At 39.1% G+C, this 22,635-nt stretch overlaps 1 protein-coding gene across 4 annotated transcripts in view; it reads left to right on the top strand.

The window, feature by feature from the left end:
• Nucleotides 1-20,160, top strand: part of ripk2 (receptor-interacting serine-threonine kinase 2) — a 97,415-nt gene extending 77,255 nt beyond the window's left edge. For 3 of the 4 annotated variants that reach the window (XM_063061603.1, XM_063061613.1, XM_063061589.1), the window contains 7 exons: nt 1,432-1,481; nt 3,540-3,701; nt 7,841-7,926; nt 8,643-8,723; nt 10,473-10,662; nt 12,158-12,358; nt 15,037-20,160. In XM_063061603.1, coding sequence (XP_062917673.1) covers nt 1,432-1,481; nt 3,540-3,701; nt 7,841-7,926; nt 8,643-8,723; nt 10,473-10,662; nt 12,158-12,358; nt 15,037-15,395 — 1,129 coding nt within the window. In that variant the 3' untranslated portion in view covers nt 15,396-20,160. The remainder of the gene's footprint in view (nt 1-1,431; nt 1,482-3,539; nt 3,702-7,840; nt 7,927-8,642; nt 8,724-10,472; nt 10,663-12,157; nt 12,359-15,036) is intronic. The other variant, XR_010019639.1, reaches the window with a different exon arrangement.
• The last annotated feature ends 2,475 nt before the right edge of the window (nt 20,161-22,635 follow it).

The raw sequence follows: 22,635 nt of genomic DNA, 5'->3' as shown, positions 1-22,635 counted from the left end.
TGGAACCTTGTCAAATGCCTTACTAAAATCCATGTAGATCATATCCACTGCACTACCCTCATCTATATGCCTGGTCACCTCCTCAGATAACTCTATCAGACTTGTTATACACGATCTGCCCTTCACAAAGCCATGCTGACTGTTCTTGATCAGACCATAATCCTCTAAATGCCCATAGATCCTATCTCTAAGAATCTTTTCCAGCAGCCTTCCCACCACAGACGTAAGGCTCACTGGTCTATAATTAACCAGACTATCCCTACTACCTTTTTTGAACAAGGGGACAAAATTCACCTCCCACCAATCCTCCAGTACCACTCTCGTGGACAACGAGGACATAAAGATCCTAGCCAGAGGCTCAGCAATCTCTTCCCTCGCCTCGGGGAGCAGCCTGGGGAATATTTCGTCAGGCCCCGGGGACTTATCCGTCCTAATGTATTTTAACAACTCCAACACCTCCTCTCCCTTAATATCAACATGCTCCAGAACATCAACCTCACTCATATTGTCCTCATATTGTCCTCAAGCGTCAGAAGGGTCAGAGCCGTCTCTATTTTCTGAGGAGACTGAGGTCCTTTAACATCTGCCGGACGATGCTGAGGATGTTCTACGAGTCTGTGGTGGCCAGTGCTATCATGTTTGCTGTTGTGTGCTGGGGCAGCAGGCTGAGGGTAGCAGACACCAACAGAATCAACAAACTCATTCGTAAGGCCAGTGATGTTGTGGGGATGGAACTGGACTCTCTGATGGTGGTGTCTGAAAAGAGGATGCTGTCCAAGTTGCATGCCATCTTGCACAATGTTTCCCATCCACTACATAATGTACTGGGTGGGCACAGGAGTACATTCAGCCGGAGACTCATTCCACCGAGATGCAACACAGAGCGTCATAGGAAGTCATTCCTGCCTGTGGCCATCAAACTTTACAACTCCTCCCTTGGAGGGTCAGACACCCTGAGCCAATAGGCTGGTCCTGGACTTATTTCATAACTTACTGGCATAATTTACATATTACTATTTAACTATTTATGGTTTTATTACTATTTATTATTTATGGTTCAACTATAACAAAAACCAATTTCCCCCGGGATCAATAAAGTATGACTATCACTATGACCTTCATCAAGTTCCCTCTCATATTATGACATAACTGGAAGTATCCTTGTCAGGATTTTTACAATATTTCCTGTTTATTAACAAACTGCAAGTTATTGTGTTCCCTTTTCTCTAGTATCTGAAATATTATGTTAAAGTATGTATTGGAAAAGTGAGAGTAAAATTCTAAAGTGAGTTATTTGTGAAAGTGTTCTACTGTAATGCTGCATGTTGCTTCAAGCAACTTGGTGTAGTGCAACTTGAAGCCTCAACAATGAATATGGTTTGTCATGTTAATAGATCACAAATGTATAAATGTATTTTGTTTCCTTTATAGCTATGCAATAATAATGTGGGAAGTTCTCTCGAGGAAACAACCATTTGAAGGCAAGTTCTCATGTGGTTTTAATTTCAGACCATGTCAATTTCTCTTTTAAAAAAAATGAAATAAATACAAACACATACATTTCAAAGCCAAACATTTTACTTCCAATCAACATTTGTTCGCCAGATACGGATCTATACTAAAGCATTTCTGAAAGTCTGCATTAAAGTTCAACACCAGAAATATGACACTTTGGTATAGCCTTAAAGGAGGGCTGCAGTTCAAAAGTGCATTGTTTTGGGAATGATTGGAATTGGAAGCTCTATTGCACTCCCAGATGAAGATAAATATCCTAATGTATTATTTGAAAATCACAGCACAGTTCCTTCAGTGATAAGGCTTAATGTTTTCCCTCACTGAGCTTCAGCAGTACAGAATGAGTAATAGTTTATTTAGATGCTTTTTGTAGCATCTTGTGGAGTACGAATAAGTATTGAGTTCGATGAACATCTGATGTGAAAATAGAAAATTGTTTGAAACTATCTGCAGAGAAGAAGCAACTGAGGAGATAAAACTAGAAATATTTCAGTCCTTGCTTGATCCATTGAACACTTGCAAAATGTTCTGGTTCTATTGCTACACATATCAGTTGCCATATTTCCTTATAACAGCAACTTTTTTTTGCCAAGGCTATGATTAAAAAAAAAGAGAAGTATTTTAAAAATATATGAAGGCATTACATAAATAACAGTCATTCAGTGTCTGTATGTTTTCAACCTGATGTATTCAACCTCTATTGGGAGAAGATTCTAAGAGAAATTAGTAGTATTCCAGGCATGATAAATGGTGGAAACAATTTGAACAACCTGTGCTATGTAGATGACACAGTGCTGATAGCTACTTCTATAGAGAAGCTCCAAGTACTGTTGTTGAAGAAAGTGCAAAGAGAGGATTGACCATCAACTGCAAGAAGACTAAACGTACGTTGTCACAAACAAGAAAGAAATACAGAAACCTGAACTGAAAGTGGGCACGAAACAATTAAACAAACACGGAAGTTCAATTACTTAAGGTTCACGATAACATCTGACGGTAGGGCAGATGTTGAAATTAGAAGAAGGATTGGGATTGCTAAATGCACGTTTGAGCAAGATACTAAAGAATAGCATATTTTCTACAGGCATGAAACTCAGAGTGTTGTGGTGCTACATTCATTCCAGACTAATATATAGAAGTGAATCTTGAACAATATCAAAGCAAACTGGGGGAAGACTTGAAGGTGCAGAAATGTGTTTTTTGAGAAGAATGATGAAAGTACCGAGGAAGGATAGAGAACAAATGAGGAAGTGTTGCGAAAAGCAGGAATAAGAAGAGAGCTGATAGCATCGACCAAGAAATGGCAACTGGAATCTCTGGGACATGTACTGAGGAAAGAGAAGTTCGGACATCTTGCAGTGACAGGAAAAATTGACGGAAAAAAAAGTTGCAGTTGACAAAGCATAACATTCATGAGTTACATCGAGGCAAAAGTTTTGAAAAGTTTATCAGAACTTCTCAAATGAAAGGGAGATGGAAGACTATGATCACCCATGTCATACGACAAGACACATACTGATGATATATATTAGGCCAAAAGAAAAAAAAATCACAAAAACATTTTGTATATATTCAAAGGATGTGGACTTTGTGAGCTGAGATGGCATTTAATTGTCCATCCCCAATTGCCCTTAAGGTGATGGTGAGCTGCCCTCTTGAACTGTTGCAGTCCTTTAGCATTGTGGGTATACCCACACCTATCAGGCGCAATAGCAGACTCAAATTATTTTCCACAACATTAATATGCTATTTCTGAATACTAAATTAAGTTGTTTATCATCTAAAATGAAATGAAAATGCATGGAATAATACTTGTCTGGTCACCACAGTAACGAACTTAGAATTCAGTACAGTATCTTTGTAGTTAATTTTCCAAAAAGCTCATTTGTACATTTCATGATTAACTTCTAAACAAAATATTTTCCTTTGGTTAAAACCTTAAATCGCAACATTTTGATTGACAAGAAGTAGATTTTGTTTGTTTTATACATAGTTTCTCATTTGCATCCTCTGTCCTTTCGCAGATGCTACAAACCCAGTACAGGTGATGTTTAGTGTACTGCGAGGTACCAGACCTGACACCAGTGAGGAAAGTTTACCATTGGACATCCCCAGCCGTGAAATTCTGCTCGATTTGATGACAAGTGGCTGGTCTCAAAACCCTCATGAACGCCCTTCCTTTATTAGTAAGTTGTTATAAGTGTGATGCATATGGATTTCAAAGATAACTGCAGTAATCCAAATGATTCCAAAAGGTGGATCTGATATAAGTTTTAATAACTTGCAGTGATCATTTCCAGATTCATTTATGTCATGATTACAATGGTCAGTTCAGTGGGATTAATTTGTTTTCACCAGCTCTTTAAGGTTGTATCACTGGACACTTGATTGGAGGTCACAACTCTTTGCCAACAGGAACCGAAAGCAAATCCTTCAGAAGTTACTTTCCTAGCACTATAACACAAGTCCAGCCCATTCACGTTGCAGCACCTGAGGAGTGGATCACAAGCCAAACTGCCTCACCTCCATCTCAACGACCCATGTTTTAATTTCTTTTTTAAAACTCCCTCATTCTAGTTCCTTATCTGCTGTCTGAAAGGCCAGTCCTCAACCACTGAAAAATATTGGAAGCTTTTCCTCAAGATCCTTTGATTCATAACCTCATTTTGGACCAGGGATTCCAACCCTTCTTTATGCCATGGATCCTTACCATTAACTGAAGGGTCTGTGGACCCCGGTTTTGGAGCCCTTATTTTAGATGAACTGTTTGGTATCCTGACCCTATCGCAAACCTGAGCTGCATATGGTAACTTCCCCAGTCACCAAAGTAGCAACACCAGATTTATAATTTTACGTCATACTGCAGGTAATAAACCAACATGATAACATAGTTCGAACATCGAATTACTACCAGGTCTTTTTCATTTTCAATATCTTCCTGCTTCCATCATTTCTGCCTCATTTAAAAAAAAAATGAAATATTTTTAAAAAACCCAGAATTATTCCCGCACTCTGTTCTCCACGTCAGTCCTTTCTATGAAAGGATAGTTAACCCTCAGTGTTGCAATCTTCGATCAGATTGCATCACAGCTACAAAATAAGCCTTTTTCTCTGTATGAACCTCTGTATTAGACAACAGTCCAATATGAATAAGAGAAGCAACTTCTGTCTGCGGTATCCCCTTGAATGTAAATATAAGTTCATACCTAGCATCTGGGTCTGTAGATATAAAAAATATGCAAACACCTCCTCCTTTACCAACATCATGAAAATATGGATTTAAAAACTCAGTCAATTAAAGCATTACTGCATTTGCTGACTGCAGCAAATGGATACATTTGATTCTCATTCTAATTATGCTTTTATTGATTCATAGAGTACTATAGGACAGAAACAGGCCCTTTGTCCTATCTAGTCCATAACAACCTGATTTTCTGCCTAGTCACTTCTACCTGCACACAAGCTATATTCCTTCAAACCCCTCCTCGATTCAAACTTCTCTTAAGTGTTACAATTGATCCCACATCGACCACTTCACTGACTGCTCCTTCCACACCTGCATCATCCTCTGAGTGAAGAGGTTTCCTCTCAGTTTCCTCTCAAATATTTCACCTTCAAAGGTTTCAAAGGTACAATTTAATGTCAGAGAAATGTATACAATATACATCCTGAAATGCTTTTCCTTTGCAACCATCCACGAAAACAGAGGAGTGCCCCAAAGAATGACCGACAGTTATATGTTAGAACTCCAAAGTCCCCCGTCCTGCACCTAAGTGACAGAAAGCTACAATCCCCCTCCCCCCACTAGCAAAAAAAGTATCTGCACCCACTACAAACACTCAAGTGTGAGCAAAGCAACAGACTTGTAGTTACCCCAAAGACTTCGCGTTTCACCCGGTATTCAACATACCACAGGCTCTCTCTCTCTCCTTAATAAGGGAGAAAGAGGTGTTTCCATTTTCTCAGCGAGCGAGAGACATAATAAACAACTTGCTGGTTTACGATGTTAAAAGTCCACTACATCACTTTTTTCGAGCTCTGTGCCCAAAGATCTAGACACACAACAACAGATATTCCAACTTCCCCAATGATACAAGGGGTCTCCTGTCGTGACACCGACCCTTGATCCGCCTATCTTCAGAGCCCCGAGATCCTAAGCTTCCAAATCCAAGCTGGACTCTTAGGCCGAGCCCTTGGCATACCAAACAACAACAGCCGGTTATGAAACCCTGAGAGCGAGTCCCATTCCCGCAAAGAACTGTAGTCAGCATGTAACTCCAGGTCAGGGTCTTCAAAAGAACCCCGAAAGGGAAAAATAAAGATATTAAAGATGGAAATAGAGCTGTTTCCGAAGATGCAAGCAAAGGAATCACCGTTTAATGCCATCATCACTCCACACTGCCTTCTTTCACTCTAAACCTAGGACCTCTAGTTCTAGTCTCTCCCAACCTGAAGGGAAAGAGCCTACATGCATTCACCCTATATACACCTTCATAGTTTTGTATCCCTGTATAAGATCTCCCCTCATTCTCCTGCACTCCAGGGAATAAAGTACTAACCTACTTAACCCTTTCCTATAAACTCCTTAAGTCCCAGCAACATCATTGTAAATTTTCCTCCACCTCTTAAGCGTCTTTCTTTCTTGCAGTTTAGTGACCAGAACTGCACACAATACTCTAAATTCAGTCTCACCAATATCTTGTACAACTTCAACATGAGGGGGAGCTTCTTCACTCAGAGGGTGGTGAGAGTGTGGACGAGCTGCCAGCGCAAGAGGTGGTAGCTAGGAAGATTTCACCATTCAAGAGGAATTTAGGTACATAGATGGGAAGTGTAGGGAGGGCTATGGTCCAGGTGCAGGTCAATGGGACTAGGCAGATCAATGGTTCAGCATGAACTAGATGGGCCAAAGGGCCAATTTCTGTGCTGTAGTGCTCTATGCCCTATCACACAAAGCCATGCTGACTATTCCTAATTAGACCTTGTTAATCCAAATACTTACATATGCTCTCCTTTCAAATGCCTTCCAATAATTTACCATGACTGACAGATGGTTTAATAGACTATAAATTCCTGGATTATTCTTGGGCATTTTCTTGAACAATGGAACAACATTAACTATGCTCCAGTCCTCCTACACCTCACCTGTGTTTTACATATCTCTGCCAGGCCCTCTACAGCATCTGAACTAGCCTCCAAAGGGACACTTTATCATGGAATTATCCACCCTAATTCACCTCAAGACTTCCAGCGCCTTCTCTTCTGTAATCTCATAACCTCACTACCTTTTTACCTCAGTTCTATAGTCTGAGACTGTCTCCTGAGTAAATATAGATGCAAAAAATTCTTTTAAAAATCTCTCTCATCTCTTTTGGCTCCATGCATTGATGGTGCTACTGATTTTCAAGTGTACCAGTTTTGTCCCTTGCTAGCCGTTTGCTCGTAATATAGCTATATAAACCTTAGGATTCGGTTTCATTTTGTCTGTGAGTAATCTTGTGCCCTCTTTTAGCCCTCCCTTAAATGTTCTCTTGCATTCCACTTGTACTCCTCAAGCACCTCATTTGATTCTAATGGCCTACACTTGTCTCTTTCTTTACCAGGGACTCAATATCTCTTGATAACTGAGGTTCGCTAAACTTCTTAGCCCTGCCTTTTATTCTAACAGGAACATATGGATTCTGCATTTTCAATATTTCACTTTTGAAAGTCACCTACTTACCAAGCACCTCTTCACCGGAAAATGACCTATCCCAATCTGCACCTTCTGATACTGTCAAAATTGGCCTTTCTCCAATTTACAATCTCAACTCAAGAAGTCCTATCCTCCTCTGTAATTCTAAAGCCTTGCAAACCAATGCAATTCACCGGAACTTCTCAGTGATTGATTTAACCTGAGAAATGAATTTTGAGCAAATTGGGCTTTTAGGCAGTGTGTTTTTTTTTCAGAAAGCTAATGCAAACATTCAAAGAAAATATTTCCTAAGTAATTTATGCTTGACATTCTAAAATTAGTTTACAATATGTCATTGCACTAAAATGTCAAAAAATATGTAGACTAGATTGGTTTTAAGCATCTGATTAGTGGCTACAGTGCTGTGTAGCATTATCGTTCTCCACACAGCCATCCAAAGATCTGGGCCACTAATAAGATGTTCCGTGTTAGCTTGGCTGATTGTATGAATAATGTTGAACTTAAGCAACTTTGCAGAACTTCTGTCCTACATCTGTGTTATCATGTACTATAAATACATTGGTTTAGGTACAGGGATGAATTTAAAACAAAACGAATAATCATTGAAATAATGCTTGTTTGTTTACGCAGAGTGCCTCATAGAATTGGAACCAGTGGTTCGAACCTTTAATGAATTGACTCTACTTGAGGATGTTTTGTATCTCAAACGAGCCAAAGTGAGTGCTCCTTAATTTAATTCTATTGGTTAGCTATGATGAACACCAAGATTTAGGAAGTAATGATTAGTTTTTACAATGATTATAATGTACATCTCAATCAGTTGGGCAGCACGTTTTCATTAAATTAATACTGTGCAATGCATACAGCAGTGTAAATATAGCCTCCTGATTGGTAAAAGAAGCAGATGGAGGCCTATTGAGAAATATGGCAATAGGGAGGGATTGCAAAGACAAACTTCTGTCATAGTTTTAAAAGCAATTGATTCAATCCAGTCTTGGAATCAACATAATTCCATGTGGAATTAGAAAACTAAAAATACAGATTTGAACAAAACCATTTGAATGCTTAATTACACAGCCTAAACAGTGATGGAGCACTTAGATTGCATTGCACTTAATCTGCACTGTAGATGCAGTTATATCAAAATAAACCTAGTCAGACCACACTTGAAGTTTTGCATTTAATAGTAACAGAAGTTCAGGAATTGCACAGCTTTGATACCCACAACTAGATGTGTTAATGTGTGAAGAAGCAAAATCTTAGACTGTTATTAAGAAGTTCTGCTTCATACCTAGAGTAATCAATACTGGAATGGACTGGAGCAGGGTAAGAGCAGTTATGTACATACTAAAGCTATGAATGAAAAATAGTTGCAACATGCATAAGAGAGACCTAAACGCAAACAAGAATGTTTTAATATTTATAATTGTAGGGGAATTGTGCCTCAGACAACTTCTCTGCATCATATGAAAAGGTAAATGGAGATCTGAAGACACTCAATATACCAGTGCAGGTAATAAATAAATGCTCTACACTAAGTATGTGTTTTTACAAAAAAAAAAATTGCTTTGCACTTAACAATGGATGGTGGAAGTAGGGGAGGAAAACAGCATGCACCAGATTGTAATTTTAAAAACTGTAGTTTTTCTTGTTTGTTTTAACTAAAATTAAAGGATAAAATTATTGTATAAATTTATGATGAGGTTATTTTAATAAGCCATTTTCATACCTTGAGAATAATCTAGGATGCTTACTGCAGAAACAGCATTATAAACCCAGTGATCAAATGATCGTTCACACAACTAGGTGAAATTCTGCTATTGTTGAGAACAAAAGTTGAATGAAGATTGGGGGGGGGGGATGTGTTCAGATCTTAGTGTACCTCAGCTGAGAAGTTCTACATGAGGATTGCAAATTTACAACATTCACTGAAAAATTAATATACACAATAGCTTGAGATGCCATTCAAATACATGATATTCCCTATCAGACTGGCAAGACTCCCTGTCAAAATATATTAAGAGTGGCAGCATTTTGAAAGGAAGTCAGTGGAATGTAAATGGGCTGTTGCTTTGACAGGAAAGTGAAGGTCTCAGTGGACATCATTTGACAGAATAGGTTCAAATAGTCCAATTTAATCTCAGAGAATATGTAAAGTATACGAGCTGAAATTCTTACTGTTCACAGAAAACCAATTTCCCCCGGGATCAATAAAGTATGACTATGACTATGACATCCACAAAACAAGAAATCCCAAAGAATGAATGAAACATTAGAATCCCGAAGCTCCCCCCCACCTATTCCACACACAAACAGCAGCAGAAGCAAAAGCACCAACCCTCCCACCATAGACATAGTTTGAGCTGTAAATCACAGACTCCGACAGAACCCCGACCACCTTGAAAAGAAAAGAAAAGCGAAGAAGAATAAGCTGTTTCGTGGATGAACTTGAAGGAGTTGCCTGGGTCTACAAAACCACTAGCACCATCTTTCCTAGGTCCTCCTCCTCACCATATTTTACAGAAGCTGACTTCAAAGTCAAAACTTATGTGAGTTAGGTACTGGTGGGAAATTTGAAATTTCAAGTTTCAAACTTGCAAGGTGTTCAGATATAACATTAGGATTGTTAAATTTAGTTCCAAACTGTATATGATCTATCTGTGATATTGGCTCGGTATTTTCCTCCATTATCATGACCTGACCTGCTGGTCATATCCAACAGCCCTGCATTTCATAGCAGTTTACAATCCTTTGTCTGTATTATCTCCAACTGCCACCAGTGACTCACTGACCACTGCTTATGACATACAAAATACTGGAAGAACTCAGCAAGTCAGGCAGCATTAATAGAGAGAAATAAATAGTTTATGTATCAGACCAATACCCGTCATCTGAACTGAAAAGTCGACTGTTTATTTCCCCTCATTGGTACTGTCTGACTTACTGGGTTCCTACAGCATTTGGTATATGTTGCTCAAGACTTTCAGTATATACAGAATCTCATGTATCTTTTAAAAAAAAACGGATTCTAGAACAATAAAGAAGCTAATGGGGTGAACTGTAATTCTGGTTGCCAGATAGCTGTTTAGCTTGACCATGGTCAAAGAGATATCAGAGGCACCAGCATTATCATGCACAATGGTTGTAACTATCTGACATTATTTGGAACCCAGTCAATCTTGTAACTTATTTTACAATAATTTGATAACAATAAATCACTTTTTAAATTCATCTTCTTTGAATGGATTCTGTTGTACTACAGGCAGTGAATACAGAACCACAAAGTTTATCCTCCCAGCAGGGAAATGTCTCCTATCAGCCATCATCAGGACCATACAATCAGCTCTCACCAGAAGCTTCTTTATTCACTTCGTGCAATTCACTTTCCTCTTCAGTGCAAGACGCAGTTGCTATTCCAGTGGAAGATGGAGCTGATATGCACAAGAATATAAGTAAGTATAAAGGTTTTTTGATGCTGTATTGCTGGTATTTGATTCAATAGATGAAACACTTGTAGAGCAGGGATCCATGAAATGTGCTTGTTGTAAAAATGAGAAAAAAGAAAAAGCAGTCCACAAGTCTAGGAAAGGTTGGAAAATCAGTGTAGGTGACAGCAGAGGAAGTAAAGGCAATTTACCACATGTTAAGTGAAAGATTGTGAAGGTTAAGAGGTAATGGAAAGAAAGTAGAACAAAAAGTTAAAAAAAAGATTTTTGAAGAATTTGATGCATTTGATTAGCATTTTGAAAGCAGAAAAACTACTGCTAGAACCAATCTACCAGGAAGATCTTGAGTCACAAATAAATAGAGTTCTGAAAGTAGCTTGAAAGTGTGGCAGTATATTCTGTATGAAATATGAAGATTAACAAGGGTGTGGCATGGATATACAAAGAGGTAAATTCCAGTGTCAGTAACAAGCATGAAGTGTATGTGCACAGAAAAATTAGGAAGGCATGGTTGTCAGTCCTTTTCAATGCAAATCAGAAGTCAGCTCTGGAGAGGTGCAAGTTTGAGAAAAGAGAGATGCAATGAGTAAATTAATTTTGAAGATATGAACTGATTTTCTAGAGGATTAAATACTAGCAAGAAAAACATTGTTGTCAAGTCTGCGGGTAATGAATTCATCAATGGGAGTTGTAGATGTGAAAGTGGATAAAGTAGCAGAGGTAGCCTTTATAAAGTGGAAAATCTCAACCATTAAAAGGCCCTTTTCACCATTGAGTTAAGCTGAAGAGTTCATAAAGGCAATATTTAATAACCTTGTAGAAGAGATACAGTGTTATGGTTATATCAAAGAAAGCCCAAATAGATCATCGATTTTATAATTCCCATGTATATTTGCATGCCAGAAAATTGAAGTAAGATATGGAGGTATAATAAATTCAGTTAATGCAAGATGGTACAAATCGTGTTCAATAAAATTGATTGTCTTTCAAATGTAATTTTTTTTCTCCTATCTTTTGGGTTCATTAATCCTTAGTGTTTAAAGCATGAGCTGTTTGTGAACAGCACTGTTTGCAGACTCGTTCCAATATTTAATTAATTCACCTTGCTAACTAACTCACTTTTTTTGCAAAATGATTAGCTTTCAAAATATTTTATTCCAAAATTAGAATCAGGTTAATTATCACTTGTTGTGAAATTTGTTGCTTTTGTGGCAGCCCTACAGTGCAAGACATAAAATACTTTGACAAGTTACAATAATTAACGAAATAACAAAGTGCAAAAGAAGAATACAAAGGTAGTGTTCATGAACTGTTCAAAAACCTGCAGAGGAAAAAAAACTGTTCCTAAAATACAGTGTGTGCACCTTCTGGCTCTTGTACCACCTCCTGATAATAGCAATAAGAAGAGGGCATGACTGGATGGTGAGGGTCCTTATTGAGTATAATCTTTAATCAGTACTGCTATAGTTTAATCCTTTCTGATATGTCTGTTACTGTATAGGTAATACAGACAAAAATATACAGTCTAGTATGAAGTGTCAAGAAGAATTGTACCCAGCACCTTTAGCTAGCCTCAGCAACGAAGGCAGTTTGCCTCAGACTGCTATATGCCAACCAGATGACAACTTTGCTCCACGAAGTGGAATTCCGGAAAGTGAATCGGATTGCGGATTGGGACTAATAACACTGCAACCTTCCACTAGTAAGTACAGTTAAACTGTGATCGACTATAACTGAAGCCCGTATTTTTATACTTGGAAATTTCCAGCCAGATAGAAACATTTTGTTATTTGCTGAAATTCATGGATCTAGGTTACTGGAGCCTCACCAGGCAATGGAAGGAAAAAAAAAATTATGAATAATGAGAGAGAGAGAGCGAGAGCGAGCGAGAGAGAGAAAAAAAGGCACAGATACAGGCCCTTTGGCCAAATGAGTCCATGCAGACCATGGTATCTATCCAGCTAGTCCCGATTTTTGTTACATTTAGCCTATTTTCCTCTGAGCCATTCCACATCCAAGTGCTCCCTAAATGATATTATGGTGCCTGCCTCAACCACTTGTGGAAGCTCATTGTGTTACTCACCATCCTCTGCAAGAAAAAGTTGCCACTCAGGACCCTTCAATGTCTTTTCCCTCTCATGCAAAATCACCCAAACTCCCCTACCCTTAGGAAAAGTCTGTTACCAACCACCTTATCTATGCCTCTCATAATTTTAAATATTTAATTCTTCAGTGTTACGAGGAATAAAGACCTAGACTGGCCAACCTGGAACAACGCAAGTCCCTTAGTCCCAGTAACATCCTCATAAACTTTTCCAATTTGACCATGTTCCTACAGCAGTGAGACCCAAACCATATATAGTACAAGTACGGCCTCACCAACAGCAGACACAATTGTAACATAATGTCCCAACTTTTACACTCAATGCCCTGACTGAAGGCCAGCATGCTAAATGCCTTTTTAAAATGCCCTATCTGTGATGCTGCTTTCAACTAACTATGTTCTGCAGTCCTCAGTGCCCTGTCATTTATAGTACAAGCCTAATGCTGTTTTGACTTGCCAAAATGCACTTAACTTATGAAATCCTTGTCCTACTCCTTGGCCCACTTTCCAAACTAGTCAAAGTCCCCTTATCATCTATAATAAACTTCTTCACTATCAACAGTCTAATTTTGTGTCACCCACAAACTTATTGGTGAAGCTTTGTGCATTCACATCCAAATCATTTATATAAATGCTGGAACTCCACCACTACTTAATTATTTCCTGTCAGTCAACTATGTACAGCCTGGCGTTGCTTTATGGACATATAATTGATCTATGTATATAAGCAATCTTATGTATTTATATTTATTGCATCTGTGGTATTTTCTTTGATTCAAAAGTAAAGATATAATGAAACATTCATCTGATGAATGTTAAGCAAAACCAGCAGCAACTGCTATGTAAATTAATCCTAGAGTTATTCCCATCCGCTAACTGAAAAAATTGACAGTTGTATAAATCTTAGACAATTCCACCTATCCCAGTGGAAATTACCTTTTTAGTATCTTCAATCTGGAAGTCAAAGTCAGATTCATTGTCAGATGCACATGCATACTAACTTGCAGCAGCACCAGAGGCAAATAGCATTAGGTAAACTGCATTCACAGCTTATTTACCGGGTTGTTTAAAGGTGAGATTTAACATTGGAGATTAGTTGCCAGATGAGTAGATTGCTGCCCCAATAAGGAGAAAATATTCAACCATAACCACAGATTTTTGTTTTCTTGCTTTAAGGAAACGAAAGTCCTTTAAAATGAGGAACCCTTTTCTTCTATGTCATTACAAAAGCTGGAAGCCAGTAATATAAAGGTACCCCTAAATTCTATTGCAATTTGCTTCATTATAAGGAACCCAGCCATTGAACCAACACCAAATCAATAGGACTTCCTTCAGGAGGCAAATAAAACACAGATTTGGTATTTCCACTCCCATCTGAAGTTTTATCACTTGCCCTGATCACTTGATCTTCACATTTTGTCCACTGCTTCAACTCTGCACTCAGACACTAGGCTGTTCTAAAGTTGCCAAAGCATTTTAAGTAAAATGTGTATTGGAACATAGAACACAATACAGTACAAGCCATTTGACCCACAATTCTGTGCCTGCATTATATCTACAAGATTAATGTAACCCTTCCCTCCCACATGGCCCTCCAGTTTCCTTCCATCCATGTGGCTATCTAAGAGTCTGTTAAATGAACCTAATATATCTGCCCCTACCAGCACCCTGGTTGTGTGTTCATTGTCAATGCACCCACTACTCTCTATGTAAAAAGATTACCTGACATCCCCCCTCCAATCACCTTAAAATCATGCCCTCTCGTATCAGCCTTTATCTATGCTTCTTATCTTATACACCTTTATCAAGTCACCTTTTATCCTTCTTCACTCCATGACAAATTCGAGGGATCTATGATATGGACTCCAAGATCCCTTAAATCCTCCACACTGCTAAGAATCCTGCCATTAACCTTGTGCTCTGTTTTCAAGTTTGAACTTCCAAAGTTTATCACTTCACACTTTTCCAGATTGAAGTCCTTCTTGAACTTTGATGCCATACTATGAGATTTTCTAAGGTGTTAGATGTTAATTTCCCTTGTGGCTATTGGGGTTATGGTTAGAGTGGTGAATCCAGAGATTTTGAAGAGAATGCAGGAAGTGGAGCCCTGAAGAGCCAGATCCTGGAAAGCAGATTTTCAGATTTTTACTGTATTCAGAGGTATAGCCCTCGCCCTATAAAAATAATCAAACACTGTTTTATCATTGTTGATTGTGTCAAATACATTAATATTGTTAGTGCTGGACTCCATTTACTGATGAATGTTGCCTATGCAGGTTTCCTCACAGAATCAATCCATCGAGGTGTGGCCGATCAGTGGATTCAAAGCAAAAGAGAGGATATTATTAATCAAATGACAGAAGCATGTCTTAATCAAACACTGGATGCCCTCATTTCTCGTGATCTAATAATGAAAGAGGACTATGAGCTCATCAGCACCAAACCCACTAGAACAGCCAAAGTCCGACAACTCCTAGACACTAGTGACAACCAAGGAGAAGATTTCGCCAAAGTCATCGTTCAGAAGTTAAAAGACAATAAGCAAATGGGACTTCAACCTTATCCAGAGCTATGCACGTTATCCAGTCCAGTTTCTCTCATAAGCCTGATGCCAACTCATCTCAAAAGCAAGTGACTATTATTCACGTTTGTTATTGGATCTACTGTTACCTTGCTCCTATAAGCTATGATATCATGGTTAATTCATCTTCAGTGTTCTTTGCCTTGAACTATGGATTGCACCTAGAGACTATAATATTTTACAAATTAAAAATATTTTCATAAACCAGAAAATGTGAATGGTATCATGAACATATCCCGTTTGTCTGTTCTTCACAGTTGATGATTCTCCAGCAAAAAGTGATTTATATTTGTAAATCTTCCTTTACCTAGATTGTACGATGTATGAACAATGATATAGTGTCACACCCTTAAAGTGGAGGCTGTTCGTTATTGTGTGTTTCTGTGGAAAAAAACAGTGATTGCCTCATTAGGATGACACTACAAGATGTGCCGTTTACAGCTGAGTTTTAGAAATAAATTTTAGCAGGCCTTAAATTAAAATGTTGTCTTCAACAATTGTTAAAGCATCATAAATGTGCATAACTCTAACTGCAGATTTGATGTTTTGCAAAAAGCTTAGAAGGTAAGCAACAAATGGGCAACATCATCTCCAAGAGCTTTCGCACATCCTCAAAAGACATCTCAATCGTTAATTTTCATAAAAAATGAAGGAATAAGAGGTAACTGAAATGGATGCAGATGAGATTAAAATGCAAGGATGAATCTGCAGGAAAAATGTACACATATGCCTTCCAAGCTCTGAACCTCCAAATTTAGTCATGGGCATGTAGTAGTTTGAAGGTTGCTGACTTTATTGTTAGCTAAGCATAACATGTCCATAGGCACTTCAACTTGAACTTGCTCTAGGCTTCAACCACAGCTATCCTGACATTGACTAAATATCACTAAAACTACATGTAAAATGGTGGCTGGAGATGCCCTTGCAGCAAGTTGAATTCCTCTAGAATCAGCTTTATGATTAGAGTCCTATTATAAAAAAACTTCTTATTTTCCAATAGCAACAAGCATCATGTCAAGTATGGTAGACAAGGTATTGTCTTTGATGCTAAGTCATTATTGTCATTGAAATGCTAACATTGTTTATCCCTCCATAGATACTACCTGACCTGTGTACTTCCAGTGCTGTGTTTCCATTCTGTAAGCCCCACTAAAGAAAGGATGGCATACCATAACTAAGATGGTATTGAATTACCCAAAGCAGATCACATGTACTTTTAAATTTAAAGTACACTTTTCTTAGTGATGCCTATATAAATAATAACAAAATTCAGGTGATCAGAACATAAGAACATAAGAAATAGGAGCAGGAGTAGGCCATCCAGCCCATCGAGCCTGCCCCGCCATTCAATAAGATCATGGCTGACCTGTCCGTAAACTCAGCTCCATCTACCTGCCTTTTCCCCATAACCCTTAATTCCCTCACTATGCATAAACCTATCTGTTTCTTACAAAATGCTGCCTGGCCTGCTGCATTCCACCAGCATTTTGTGTGTGTTGCTTGAATTTCCAGCATCTGCAGATTTTTGCGTGTAACTGTTTCTTAAATATATTTAGTGAAGAAGCCTCAACTGCCTCCCCGGGCAGAGAATTCCACAGATTCACCATTCTCTGGGAAAAACAATTTCTCCTCATCTCCAACCTAAATCTTTTCCCCTGAATCTTGAGGCACGTCCCCTAGTTCTAGTCTCACCTACCAATGGAAACAACTTTCCTACTTCTATCTTATCTATCCCTTTCAAAATTTTGTATGCTTCTATAAGATCTCCTCTCATTCTTCTGAACTCCAGAGAGTACAGTCCCAGGCAACTCAATCTCTCCTCATAGGTTAACCCCTTCATCCCTGGAATCAACCTCTGCACTCCTCCAAAGCCAGTTTATCCTTCCTCAAGTACGGAGACCAGAACTGCACACAATACTCCAGGTGTGGCCTCACCAGTACCTTGTATAGTTGCAGCATGACCTCCCTGCTCTCGAATTCAATCCCTCTAGCAGTGAAGGCCAAAATTCCGTTGGCCTTCTTAATACAAAGAACTTTTATTCTCATCTAAGTTAATGGGGTTTATCATACTGGTTTATGGGTTACTTATTAATGCAAACTACATATCTCTTCAGGTGCCTCAATTACATAAAGTTGACTTGAACTTCCAGCTGGAGAATAGAGTACTTAGAAATATGATAAGGGATTAAGAAGGAGCTAAGAAATAGAAGCATTTGCCTGCCTGTTAAAAGATAATGCTTTCTCTGCCATTCAATAACTTATGTCAAAAAGCTAGAAAAACCTGTCACAGCCTTGGCTTTTAATAGGTAGCCGATTCTGGCTGCAAGATTACAAGAAGAGACAATAATCTGGGTGCAGTTCAATCAATTATATTTCTGAGAAGCAGATGGAATAGTAATTGCACTCTATTTTCAGCCACCAATTTCTATGTCTGTCATTCAGAAACCTCACAACTGCCAACCAAGTTCACTACCTCAGACTGCATTTGTTAAACAATCCACATAAAAATGTACAACTTCCTTGGAGTAGAAACTGGTGACTACATTTAGAAATATGCAGAGCTTTCATTTAGTACTGTAATAATGCCCTCATCAGTGATGTACAGTACATAATAAGGTCCACGCCTTTGTATAATACCCTTTTACTGTTTGTCCAAGGATTTTCATCTGTCACCTGCCTTCCTAATGCCATACCTGCACGTTAAATCAATAGTGATTACATTGTTTTTACCAAACTTCATTATCTCATGTTTTTCAACATTTTATTCTATCAGCTATGACCTTTTTAATTAGCTTTACATATCCTTCTTCCCCCAAACTCTCTGCATCCTTCCCCCCAGCACCACCTTAACTTATCAACAAAACTGGCTCCTCTCCTCCAACGGATTGATATACAGTAGATTATGAACAGCCGCAGCATTCCAACAGGCACAACCACAACAATGAATTTATCTGCTTACTCTTAATCTGTCTGTTTTCTGCCTACTCACCAATTCAAAGTCCATGCTAGAATATCCCCTCCAGTCCCATGAGGGAATACACCACACCTTATTCAAAGTCTCGCAAGGTTCAACTACATGATATTTATCAGTCCACCTGTTTGCTGTGACCCTAAAGCAGATTTATTAAATGTGGTTTGCCTTTCATAAATTCATTTTGACTCTTCCAAATTCTATAATGTTTTCCAAGTGCCCACTGCCATTTTTTGAATAAAAGATTCCAGCATTTTCCCTGCAACTGATGTCAGGTTAATTAATCAGTACTGTAGTTTCTTGTTTTATTTTTCACTCTGTCTCCTATTGGTGGGATTTCATTTACCATCATCTGCCTCCAGGAACTATTCCACAATCTGTGGTATTTTAGAAGCTGCAAGAGGTACACTCCCAGGAAACTGCTTGTAATTTCCACTGCTGTGCCCCTGGTGTAAAGAGGTTGTGAATGGTGAGAGTTCTCCTAAAGTCGATAACATTCTTCTTTATTTTGTTAACATTAGGGAAGCGATTGTTTGTCTGGCACCAGGCCTCAGGCTCTTCCACCTCCTCTGCAGGACGTCTCAGCATTGTTGGTGATGAGCCCCACCACTGCTGAGTCATCAACGGACTTGTCAATGTCATCACTCAGATGCTTAGCCATGCAGTCATGGGTGATGAAATTTGATTCTATAGTTAGTTTCCTTTAGCCCTGAAAATAAACAATCATCTGCAATGTTAATACTGAAGTGCCAGCCTTGGAGAGTGTGCAATAACATTAACATTGTTAGTGTGTTTTCATCATAAGTAGTGATAAAAGTAGTATGAACTGCTAAATAATTTGTGATTCTGTACAAATGTGCTTTATGATCTGGTAAAATAGAAATTGCTGAGCAGTTTATTTATATTTTAATATATTCTTAAAGGAAAAAAAACTGATGCCTTAATGGAATTGTTATATCTGGATGTAGTAAATTGAATGGAAGTCATAAACATAATGCTGCCTGTCCTTTTGAGTTCCTCCAATTGTAAACCAATTTATGTTTCCATACTAAGGTTATATTGACTTCTATAAAATTAAAATATAAATTCTGTGCAGAATTTACAATTGTTTTGTTGATTAGTTACCTGAAAAAATGCTATGCTGTGTCCAGAGAGATGCTTTGTGAAGATTAAAGACGGGAGGCTGGAAAGGACCGAGAACACAAGCTGACTCAGGGAAAAGACCAGAGACGAGGTACAGGGCCATGAATGACTCCCCCTCAAAGCGGCGAGGAAGATTGAAGTATTGAGTTGAATGCAGAGGGGGTCAGGGGTGGCTCCCAACAGAGGCAGTCAGCAACCGGATCGCAGCCTTCAGCTCCACGTTGGTGGTCAGTCTTTACGGACGGACTGAGGTCATGTGGTTGCTCCCTTCATATGTAGACAAAAAGACGTTTCCCATATTCTGAGATTTATGTGATTATTGGACTGTATATTGGTTTCCTTCAGTTTTTTTGGTATTTTCTTTCTTATGGATGATTGGTATGTGAGTGATATGTTAACTTTGTGTGTGGGGGGAGGTTGGGAGTTTGTTGCTACTATCACTATTCTTTTCTGCGAGTGAGGTGGTCAGGGATTGTAACTGTCACCTGTTTTTTTCTGTGGGTGATGGGGTCAGTGATTGTTTAGGAAGTCGGGGACTGTTATTGTTGCTGTTTTTTTTTGCTGGGGAGGGAGAATTTTGGGGTTTGTGAGTTTTGTTTCTTTTTCATGCTGGGGGGGAGTTAATGTCTTTTCTTTCATCAACACCCATGGTCTTTCTGTATTTAATGGCTATCTAGAGTAGACAAATATCAGTTGTATTGTACATGTATATTTAGACAATAAAATGAACCTTTGGAACTTTGAACAATGATTTGCATGGTAAGTTCAGAACAATGACATCCAATACTAACTTTGTTCTCTCTTAAATAATTGTGGTTACAGATAAAGTAAAAGCTACCCAGAGTGAAATACAAAAAGGACCATTTCCTTGTCTGATTTTGTCACTCTGGAAATTTGATTTGGTACTTCCAAGAATGAGTCATTCTGTGTTCACCTAGCATGACTTAATTTCAGTTGTGCAATCAGGTGTTTATTTTAATTTTTCTTTCCATAAAAAGCTGATAAAGTCAGAACACTAATTGTAACCAGTTTACAGTGATCAATAGACACTTAAAGGATTGACGGTGGATATGCAATGGCAGGCATTTAAAGGTTGCATGGATGAACTACAACAATTGTTCATCCCAGTTTGGCAAAAGAATAAATCAAGGAAGGTAGTGCACCCGTGGCTGACAAGAGAAATTAGGGATAGTATCAATTCCAAAGAAGTAGCATACAAATTAGCCAGAGAAAGTGGCTCACCTGAGGACTGGGAGAAATTCAGAGTTCAGCAGAGGAGGACAAAGGGCTTAATTAGGAAGGGGAAAAAAGATTATGAGAGAAAACTGGCAGAGAACATAAAAACAGACTGTAAAAGCTTTTATAGATATGTAAAAAGGAAAAGACTGATAAAGACAAATGTAGGTCCCCTGCAAACAGAAACAGGTGAATTGATTATGGGGAGCAAGGACATGGCAGACCAATTGAATAATTACTTTGGTTCTGTCTTCACTAAGGAGGACATAAATAATCTTCCAGAAATAGTAAGGGACAGAGGGTCCAGTGAGATGGAGGAACTGAGCGAAATACATGTTAGTAGGGAAGTGGTGTTAGGTAAATTGAAGGGATTGAAGGCAGATAAATCCCCAGGGCCAGATGGTCTGCATCCCAGAGTGCTTAAGGAAGTAGCCCAAGAAATAGTGGATGCATTAGTGATAATTTTTCAAAACTCGTTAGATTCTGGACTAGTTCCTGAGGATTGGAGGGTGGCTAATGTAACCCCACTTTTTAAAAAAGGAGGGAGAGAGAAACCAGGGAATTATAGGCCGGTTAGCCTAACGTCGGTGGTGGGGAAACTGCTGGAGTCAGTTATCAAGGATGTGATAACAGCACATTTGGAAAGCGGTGAAATGATTGGACAAAGTCAGCATGGATTTGTGAAAGGAAAATCATGTCTGACGAATCTCATAGAATTTTTTGAGGATGTAACTAGTAGAGTGGATAGGGGAGAACCAGTGGATGTGGTATATTTGGATTTTCAAAAGGCTTTTGACAAGGTCCCACACAGGAGATTAGTGTGCAAACTTAAAGCACACGGTATTGGGGGTAAGGTATTGGTGTGGGTGGAGAATTGGTTAGCAGACAGGAAGCAAAGAGTGGGAATAAACGGGACCTTTTCAGAATGGCAGGCGGTGACTAGTGGGGTACCGCAAGGCTCAGTGCTGGGACCCCAGTTGTTTACAATATATATTAATGACTTGGATGAGGGAATTAAATGCAGCATCTCCAAGTTTGCGGATGACACGAAGCTGGGTGGCAGTGTTAGCAGTGAGGAGGATGCTAAGAGGATGCAGGGTGACTTGGATAGGTTGGGTGAGTGGGCAAACTCATGGCAGATGCAATTTAATGTGGATAAATGTGAAGTTATCCACTTTGGTGGCAAAAATAGGAAAACAGATTATTATCTGAATGGTGGCCGATTAGGAAAAGGGGAGGTGCAACGAGACCTGGGTGTCATTATACACCAGTCATTGAAAGTGGGCATGCAGGTACAGCAGGCGGTGAAAAAGGCGAACGGTATGCTGGCATTTATAGCGAGAGGATTCGAGTACAGGAGCAGGGAGGTACTACTGCAGTTGTACAAGGCCTTGGTGAGACCACACCTGGAGTATTGTGTGCAGTTTTGGTCCCCTAATCTGAGGAAAGACATCTTTGCCATAGAGGGAGTACAAAGAAGGTTCACCAGATTGATTCCTGGGATGGCAGGTCTTTCATATGAAGAAAGACTGGATGAACTGGGCTTGTACTCGTTGGAATTTAGAAGATTGAGGGGGGATCTGATTGAAACGTATAAGATCCTAAAGGGATTGGACAGGCTGGATGCGGGAAGATTGTTCCCGATGTTGGGGAGGTCCAGAACGAGGGGTCACAGTTTGAGGATAGAGGGGAAGCCTTTTAGGACCGAGATTTGGAAAAACTTCTTCACACAGAGAGTGATGAATCTGTGGAATTCTCTGCCACAGCAAACTGTTGAGGCCAGTTCATTAGCTATGTTTAAAAGGAAGTTAGATATGGCCCTTGTGGCTACAGGGGTCAGGGTGTATGGAGGGAAGGCTGGGGCGGGGTTCTGAGTTGGATGATCAGCCATGATCATAATAAATGGCGGTGCAGGCTCGAAGGGCCGAATGGCCTACTCCTGCA

This window comes from Mobula hypostoma, chromosome 1 (assembly GCF_963921235.1).
Source record: "Mobula hypostoma chromosome 1, sMobHyp1.1, whole genome shotgun sequence".
NCBI classification, from domain to species: Eukaryota; Metazoa; Chordata; class Chondrichthyes; order Myliobatiformes; family Myliobatidae; genus Mobula; species Mobula hypostoma.
This window is presented reverse-complemented; position numbering and strand designations above follow the sequence as displayed.